This window comes from Musa acuminata, chromosome BXJ1-1 (genome assembly GCF_036884655.1).
Source record: "Musa acuminata AAA Group cultivar baxijiao chromosome BXJ1-1, Cavendish_Baxijiao_AAA, whole genome shotgun sequence".
NCBI classification, from domain to species: Eukaryota; Viridiplantae; Streptophyta; class Magnoliopsida; order Zingiberales; family Musaceae; genus Musa; species Musa acuminata.
Window position 1 is genome coordinate 11,232,609 of NC_088327.1, and position 9,246 is coordinate 11,241,854.

Sequence of the window (9,246 nt, forward strand, 5' to 3'; positions counted from 1 at the left end):
TCGATTTTTCAAAATAAAAAAAATGTCAATTTTATAATTTTTATATAAAAAAAATTATAATTTTCTAATTATATATATATATATATTTTTATACTTTTATAAATAAAAAATATAATTTTTTAATAAAAATTATATTTTTATATAAATAAAATTATCTTTTAAGTTTTAAAACGGATTGGAATGAGTTGTAGCTCGGCGAAAGGTAATCAAATCGGTGGATTGTTCTCTTTTCTTCCGTAGAGGAAGGTTAGCTAATAAATACTATACAATATACTGATTCTACCGACGTAAAATTGAAACGTAAGATTGAAAGTTCGAGAGAGGAAGCGACGAAAAGAAGACCAATGGAAAAGGTAGCAATGGTCATACTATGCTAAAGGAAGGAGAAGAGGAAGCCTCTAGGAGGTTTCGATTGAAAAGGAGGAGTTGTCGAGTAATAACATAAAAAAAAAATTGATGTAAAAAATATAAAATGATAAAAAAAAATTAATCAAATAAATAATGTTATGAAGATTTAAATCCGAATTTATTAGATTCAAAACTAATTATTTAACCATTATACATACCACAAGTAATAAAAATAATATATATATACTTAACCAATTTAGAACCGAACCGTCGGTCTATAATCAAAATTAGAAACCAAATCGAACCGAACCCTTCGAGCTTTACTGTACTTCTCAGGTCATGCAGCACAAGTGCGTCGGTCTTGTCATAAACAGTGACTCCCAGCTTTATATTTCTCCATCGCAAGAAAGCGGCATCCAAAGAAAGCATCACTAGCATCATTTAAACCGGATAACGTAGAGGGCATCTTGTTCTGTGATGGACGTGTTGTTCCATTAAAGCATCCCTTGGAGACAGAGATGGAGTTGAAGCTATAACAGTTTGACTTTTTTTGGAGGTCCAACAGGACATTATTGTTTACATGTTAGAAAATCTTATAATGGTTTGATGAATATTAAAAAAATAAAAAATATTTTAAACCTATAAACTCATATAAATCTGAATCTTTGAACCTCTTTTTACTCTTACCTCATCTTCTCTTTCGCAGTGACCTTCCTTTCCAATACAAAGAACCTTCGATCCTGCACAACTAACTTTGCTTTGTTTAGTGCTTATACAGATTGCAGCCTTTCCTCTGTCTTCGCCAATAAGCCGCGAGTAGCGTACACGAAGAGATATGTTTGGATTCTGGAGGCGCCGTGGAGGCTGTGTTTAGTGCCCATCGAAAGGAAGAGGAAGTGGACACGATCTGCATTATTAGAGGCAGAGCCTTCGATGGGATCGCGAACAGCTCCCGCACTCGCCACGGTGTCTCCAAATTGACCCCTTGGATTGCAGCTGGCCATACGTTGTGCTCTGGTCCATTTGACTTACGCGGGAAGATTACGATCTTCTTCTGCTCGACCACCAAGCGTTGCTCATCATGATATCCGTCCGCTTGCCTCTCTTGCGCTGCTCGAAGATGAGAAGTGGCTGAGAATGGAAACAGGAGGTGGTGGTGATGGTGGTAGCGTTCTGCTGCTGTTTGCTATTGTTCTCGCAACTCTGTGTGCAGTCTCAGCTGTCATTTTCTCTTGCGCCGATGGATTCTCAAAGGGCAAAGCTTCTGCGGCAGGGAACACTCACATACACAGCGGCGGCGACGGGTTCTCGGCCGAGTGCGGTGCGGCTTGCGGTGGAGGCTGCGGCGCCTGAGGTGACTCTGCCCTACTCTGGATCTGCCATCATCAAATCCCTGATCTGTATCCACTTGCTGGTTTCTTATCGTACTCGAGTAACTCACCATGGAAGTTAAATGATTAGAACAACATGTTTCTTGGCTTCCAATCCTCCGTGAGGTTGTGTTTGAAACCATGAAGATAAACACTGACCAGACTTCGCTATTTGGAAATGCCTTTTGCTCATATAAAGAAGTCAAGTATTGATCACTTTAGTGTTAGTCATTTGTGTTATATGCTTGCTCAACTTTACACATGAATTCTTGCTCCCCTGACGGGCTATGGTGCTTTCCTTTGACTATTTAGACCACTCGAGGGTTACCTTCACAGAAAGGAGAGAGAGAGAGAGAGAGAGAGAGAGAGAGAGAGAGTAGTAACGTTACACAAATTGATATTAGCATCCTCTTCGAAAATATAAAAATTAAGATTACTCTGATAATTGATGAGAATAATAAAAGACAAGTTCTTTTAGGAATATATATATAAGACTGTCGTTGGAATTATTTTAAGACAAGCCAAATCTAATTAAAGATCGATTATTCCCCATCAAATTTCTTTCTCTCTTATGACCTCTCGAACGCAATTGTTATGTTAGTACTGTACTGAAACAGGAACACATGACACTCCACAAAACTTCTTTGAATCACATAAAATACTTAGTTATTCAGCAACCTAATGAAAAAACTAATAGTTGCAATAATAAGAAAGAATAAAAAGGACTACTGCCGACATCTGAAGTTTCAGGTGGCACGCGGCATTTGCACCTATTTCCAACTTAGAGAGAGAAAGAGGATGAGACAGGAGTGGTGTTATTGGAGCTCGCAATCTTTGCTGTTGATTTCTGTAGTTCCCTGGGTTGCTGCGTTTCATTCTCCCTTACCAACATCGACTTAAACCTTCGACCTTTTGATCTCTCCTCGAGTGTAAGGATGTCATTCTCATATACGTATACCGCTCATTGTTCCTTCTTTAGAGAAGAGAAAGGAGTTAGACAGATGTATAGAAAAGGATACGGTTGTCACTTTGCATGCCACACATGACTCTCATTATAGTCCCAAGCAATGGATAGACGTAAAGCTGAGATGCCTCACAAGATCCAGAACGATTTGCTTTGGCTACAGAACGAGCAGATGCAAGCAAAGTCTCGGAGCTTGCTCCAGACGACCGTAACAGGGAACACATCCCACACCTTTTCTCATGCATGTGTACTCGGATCTTAGAGGGAATAAGATGCTCAGTAAAGATCTAAAGCTTAGCTGCAGGGATGACCAGAGATGATGTATAGGTGACATGGCTGAATGAGTTCGCCCGCGTGTCATCGGATCTAGCAAGAACCGATGGGTGATGATCTTCGTGGAACAATAAACCTTTAATCGTAATAGTAATATATAGGACAAATGACACATGATGATGGTACACTGCTAGCTTACATCTCTGCGGTAATTCATGTGCATGAACATGGATGCTTTATCTATGTGCTTACTTTTGCAAGGCCAAGATGTACTTAATCTGCACCTACGTGAAAATACGTGCATTTCGATGCTTGTATGATATTTTGTGATGTATATTTCAGCCTCCATTATATAGGAGAAGTTCTCTGCTTCCGCATCCACGGCGAACGGGCCCAGAAACCTCGTCCTCTCAAGACACTATATATATATATATATATATATATATATATATATATATATATATATATATATATATATATATATATATGATAATAAAATTTCTTTTTCTGAGGCGCGGACACGTAGGAAAGAAAATAAGACGAGATTACATAACCCAGCTTAGCTTTTCCTCCTTCCACGACCCAAACCCCGCTCCGCTTTGGATCCATCTGCCGCTCCGGTTGGCTCGATTCCATGGCGGAAACCGAGGCTTCCGCTGGTGAAGGAGGCGGCCTCGGATACGCGGACTCGCTCGACTCTTGCGACGAACCCCCCTTCTCCTCCGCAGGCCGCCTCCGCTTGATGTGCAGCTATGGCGGACGCATCGTCCCCCGGCCCACCGAGAAGTCCCTCTGCTACCTCGGCGGCGAGACCCGCATCGTCGTCGTCGACCGTCACTCCGCCCTCGCTGACATCTGCGCCAAGCTCTCACGGACCCTCCTCGGCGGTCGAACCTTTTCCCTCAAGTACCAGCTTCCCAGCGAGGACCTCGACTCCCTCATCTCCGTCGCCACTGACGAGGACCTCGACAATATGATCGACGAGTACGACCGCGTCCTGGTCACCGCCTCAGCCGGCGCTGGCGGCGGCGGCTCCTCCCGCCTCCGGCTGTTCCTGTTCCCTTCCAAGCCTGAGATGTCGCCTGCGTCCTCGATCGGGACGCTGCTGGATGACTCCAAGTCGGAGACTTGGTTCGTGGACGCGCTCAATAGCGTCATGGGAGGGATGGAGGTTGACGGCCTACCCCGCGGCCTCTCCTCCGACTCCGCCTCCGTTAACTGCCTCCTCGGTCTGGAGGAAGGCTCCTCTGTGCATTCCCGTAGCGGCGCAGCAATCGCCGCCTACGGCGCCCACTCGGATCCACCGGATCAGCTTGCACTCCCGAGCCCGGACTCGTCCGGCAAGCTCGCCCGCCACGGCCACGATCTATACTCGGTCCCAGACTCGCCGATGCTCGACTCGACTTCCTCCTTTGGATCGGCCTCCTCCGCTCCTTCTCTGTCCAATCTCCCGCCCATCCGCGTCCGTCCCGATGACCGCCTATGCGATCCCGGGATCGCGGGCCTCGATGACCACTTCGCCCACATTAACCTCTCCGCTTCCGTAGCTACCGGCGGACAGAGGCTGCAAGACGACTTCAAGGAGCCATCTTACGCACCCCAACTGCAACTCCATCCATTGATCCCCTTCTCTGCTTCCTCCGCCTCCACCTCCCCCACCGAATACCGTAGGATAGGTTCCGCCTCTGACGACGAGAAGTCTGACCGTGGCGCCATCTGGAAACCGCAACGGCAGCCTCCGAAACCAACCGAGATCGACGTTTCCATCTCCGATCCTGTTTCGAGGTATCGCTTCTTTCCCTAACCTCCGGATAAAAAAATTCACTTTTGAGTACGTTTATGCCTAAAAGAAAGGCGACTTTACTTTGATCTCATTATCTAGAGCGATGTACTTGAATGCGACGTCTGATCAAAAAAGAGAACTCTCGGTCTTCTCGGATCCAAGCTATGGCGTTCCAATTCCGGCCACCAATGCTGCCAGCTACCGATTGCCCTCGATGCAGCCGGAGCGGTTTCAGCAGCAACAACTCTACCCCCAGCTGCAGCTGCAGCAGCAGTATATTCCGGGGAATCCCCATTACATCCACCACCCTTCCGCCGGCGGTGTCATCCCCGTTCCGTCGTACTTTCCAATAGCCGCCCACACGATCCAGCAATCGCCTCAAGCTCACCCGCACGATCCCCAGATTCCCCTGTACTACTACCCCGTTCAGCCGACTCCATCATACAATTTGGCAGCTGTGCAGCCCGGTATGGTTGATCCCAATTCCCTAACATCAGCAGCAAAACCTCCCATGGCGGTCCCTCAAGTCCCCGCAAAGCCCGAACTGCCGGCGAGTCTGTATCGCACCGCTGCACTGCAACCACAGCTGATTCACATGGCGGCCGACCAACCCCACTCGTACGCCGGAATGGGGTATCGTGTGGTGCAGCACCACCATGTCTCTCAGTCCCCTGCGACGGTGGCCAACCACGGCTATGAATTTGCTGCCGATCAAAGCCGCCCTCAGATGTACCACTCTCAGGCCACTCCCTCCCTCGCATCGACTCCTCAGTGTCAGCCACCGACCTCTGGTATCGTGATCATCGATGCGATGGCACAAGCTGACACCAAGGCGACCAGGGCATCATGATCCGATCGGTCTGCCGCAAGTGGATTGGTAGTTTTGTTACTATGGTATCTAAATAAGTCCGTCCCTGTTCTGTGTGTCATCTCGTCACTGAACTCGAGTTTGATTTATGAGTCTTGAAGTCCATGCAGCATCTGCTCTTGAAGCAGGTAATAATAAGTGTTTGAATGCAGTCTCAAGTCTGTTCGTAGCTACCTGTCGTCTTCCTTGATGTGGATTTGCAAATGAGAGTGACGTAATCTAGTGGGACAGACGGGAACTACGCGATCCAGCAGCACTGGGATACTAAGATTCTTTGTCGGACGAGCTTTTCTTTTGTTATCTTTATAAGATGCTATGTGTGGCTCCCGGCGATTGGCAGGTCCCACCGGCTACATCAGCAAACACGAAACCTAAAGCAGCGCTAAACCCTTGGTTAGTATGTTCAATATTCTATCATAAAATGCGTTTCTTAAAGTTCAACCGAATGAGATTAAATTATAAGCACAAAAACAATAATAATAATAATAATAATTTTACTGAAACTCGGGAAGCTTTTATGGATTGTGGTGATAGGGTTTGGATCACCACTCACCAGCTGATTGTGTTCTTGGTTGGGGGTGCAGAAACTCTTGATTGATTCGCTGGTGGAAACAACATGGCTTTGGACACTGAAGAATCCATGTCCTTTCTGTTCTGTTCCCTGAGTTCTGGTATCGGTGAACTTGGTAGAGTAAGCTGTTGCCAAATGGTTGAAATGTGGTAGGATTTAATAATTCACAGAGAAAAAAAATAAGATTATTGGGATTTCTAGTCCTAATCAAAATCTTAGTTCTTTCTAAAGTTTAATTCGCCTTCCATTACATTGGAACATTCGAATGGGAATTCAAACATTTAAATGTACTCTTACAATGTACGTATGCAAGAGGTTTCTCTTTTCTTTTCATTTGTTTTAATTTCTTCGTATGATCTCTCACAATCATAGAAAGGCTAATTATGTTACATGTGTTTCCCATGGTAGTCCTCGATTATGTATATTATATTAAAAATTTTAGATCAAAATATGTTTCTAAACCACTATAATAGAAATATAAGAAAATTAATGCGACAGCGAAAATTGTGTATCTCTGCCCATTGTTGTCAAGAATTTCAGTAATGATTTTTCTTAGTGTTTTGACATTTCTCGATTTAGAACTCTCGATGTTATAAGAAATCCTTAAGATTTGAGAGACATAGAGCATTGAGACCAAAAACCTCATTTATATAGACTCATTTATATAAGACGTTCTTCCATCAAAAATGTTTATTACCATCAATTTTGTAACATTCAAAAATTAATTCAAGTTTGTAATATTTAGACCATCTTAAAAATTTTTAATGATAATGAATAAAAAATTATATAATAACGATTACATTTATGAATGAAAAATTAAAATATTTAGACTATAATAAATAAAAAAATTGATGATAATAAATGATGAATTTAACGAGAACGATTATATTTTCTAAAAAATTAATGATAATGGATGAGAAACTTAATGAGAATGGTTACGTTCTCCCACTTGGTCCATACATTTAACTTAATAACTTATTAATCTTATCAATAAATTTTTTAAGAAACAAATACATGAATCATATCGATAAGTCCTCTAAGAGTGAGTATTATTATCAATATCAATGTATTACGATGTATTTAGTCTTTTAAGAATTAATCATAATGTGGTAATATTACTTAATTAATAAACCTTATGTTTATTCTTGTTCTAGTATAAATATATTTTTTTAAATTAATATGTACATGAATGAGAAAATATCATAATATATAAGAGTTTCAATATAATTACAAAGTGGAACAAAGTCCTATTTTCTCTACATGATCCTTGAATTTCAGATGTGATATGTCTTTAGTCAAAGGATCAATAATCATTAATTTAGTGCTAATATGCTCAATAACCATTTTATTTTCTTTTACACGTCCTTTATGACTAAATAAATACTTAATGTCAATATGTTTACTTCGACTTTCATTTTTATTACTTTTAACTATAAAGATAGTAACTGAATTATCGTAAAAAATTATTAATGACCTAGAAATAGAATTCATGATTCTAAGCCTAGAAATGAAACTCTTTAAGCCATGCACCATGTGAAGTAGCCTCAAAACCGAAAACAAACTTGGCTTCTATGGTAAAAGTAGTAGTCAAGGTTTGCTTGACACTTCTATAAGAAATAACTCCACTAGTCATCATAAAAATGTATCTGGATGTTGATTTACAAGAATCAGCATAGTCGACAAATTTTGAATCTAAGTAATCAATTACATCCAGATTGTCTATATGTCTATACATAAGCATGTAATTTTTGGTTTCTTGAAGATACTTCATCGCTTTCTTTGTAGCTCTCTAATGGTTGATATCTGAATTACTCTGATATCTTTTTACAAAAGAAACATTTTGCTTCTTCTTAATATCAGCTTTGGGTGGTTTTCCCTACTGATTAGCTTTCTGATTGACTTGATTTTTATCAATTTTATTCTTCCCGGTTACCACCAATGCACTTTTACTCAGTTTCATCACTAACCTCTCTTCTTCTTAAATACATAGTCATTAATTCATTGATTGATCATTTGTCCCTATATGTGTTGTATGATATTTTAAAAGGTTTGTATTGATATGGAAGGTGGTTCAGAATATAGTGTAATAGGAAAGATTATACACTCTTTATATTGGTGAGTCTGAGGGATAAAAATTTCATTATTATGGTACTTGTTAATGCCTTTTCTGAAGTAACAATTTGCTCAATAGCTTTTAGCAAGTCTCAAATATTTTCATGTTGACGGTCTCAAATATTTTCATGCTAGTCAACAGAACCATATATGCTGGCAATTATCTTAGTCTTGATAAACATCACGCTGAGCCGATTGGATTGCTCCCACCGCTTATATGGCACGATCTTAGCTAGAGTGCTGGTATTAGTGACTACAGATGATTCATCTTTCCTAATAGTATAATCAATATCCATCTACCCTAAATGGAGGAGAATCCTCTTATTTCATATCTTATGGTTATCACTCCTAAGTTTGAGAATGTCACATCATATGTCAAAGAAATTAACAGTTTAAGAAATTACATAAAATTCAAAATGCTTATATCAAAATTTGAGATTTAATAGTCTAAATTGTATGTTTTAGCAATGTGAAACATGTAAAAAAAATGAATCTCATGGGTTAAATTTTTAATTCAAATATATTCAAATGATCTTTATGATAAAACTATCAAATTATATTTCAATTCATAATCCGTGCGAGTAAATTATGAAAATAATATGATATTTTATCCTAATTAATTATATAAATATAATAAAAGATCATGTAAGATAATAATTATTATATTAAATATAATCAATCATAATATTATATCTAATTATTACATTAAAGATCCTTATTTTAACTTTATATATAATTTTAATTAATTAAGGATGCTACGGCTAATCCTAAATTAATTAAGATTATATATACCACTCTAGCAATTTTGAATATATAAAATTTGGCTCATAAGCATGAATTAATATAACCAAATATTCATATAGAATATGAGTATTCTATTGATAATGAATGTTTCATTTCACTAAAAATATTGAAAATCTTATATCCTCATGAATTTCAATACCAATGTATCAAAAA

At 39.9% G+C, this 9,246-nt stretch overlaps 1 protein-coding gene across 1 annotated transcript; it reads left to right on the forward strand.

The window, feature by feature from the left end:
- Positions 1 to 3,508: 3,508 nt before the first annotated feature.
- Positions 3,509 to 5,779, forward strand: LOC135673218 (uncharacterized). Its single transcript, XM_065182032.1, has 2 exons — positions 3,509 to 4,740; positions 4,838 to 5,779. Exons 1-2 carry the CDS (start codon positions 3,590 to 3,592, stop codon positions 5,586 to 5,588), a joined length of 1,902 nt encoding a protein of 633 aa, XP_065038104.1. The 5' UTR covers positions 3,509 to 3,589; the 3' UTR covers positions 5,589 to 5,779.
- Positions 5,780 to 9,246: the final 3,467 nt, after the last annotated feature.

Bases quoted from the DNA above. Each gene is read 5' to 3' on its own strand.
- LOC135673218 (XM_065182032.1), top strand. From the start codon at position 3,590: ATGGCGGAAACCGAGGCTTCCGCTGGTGAAGGAGGCGGCCTCGGATAC. The intron at 4,741-4,837 runs GTATCGCTTCTT...CTCATTATCTAG, and splicing joins ATCTCCGATCCTGTTTCGAG to AGCGATGTACTTGAATGCGA.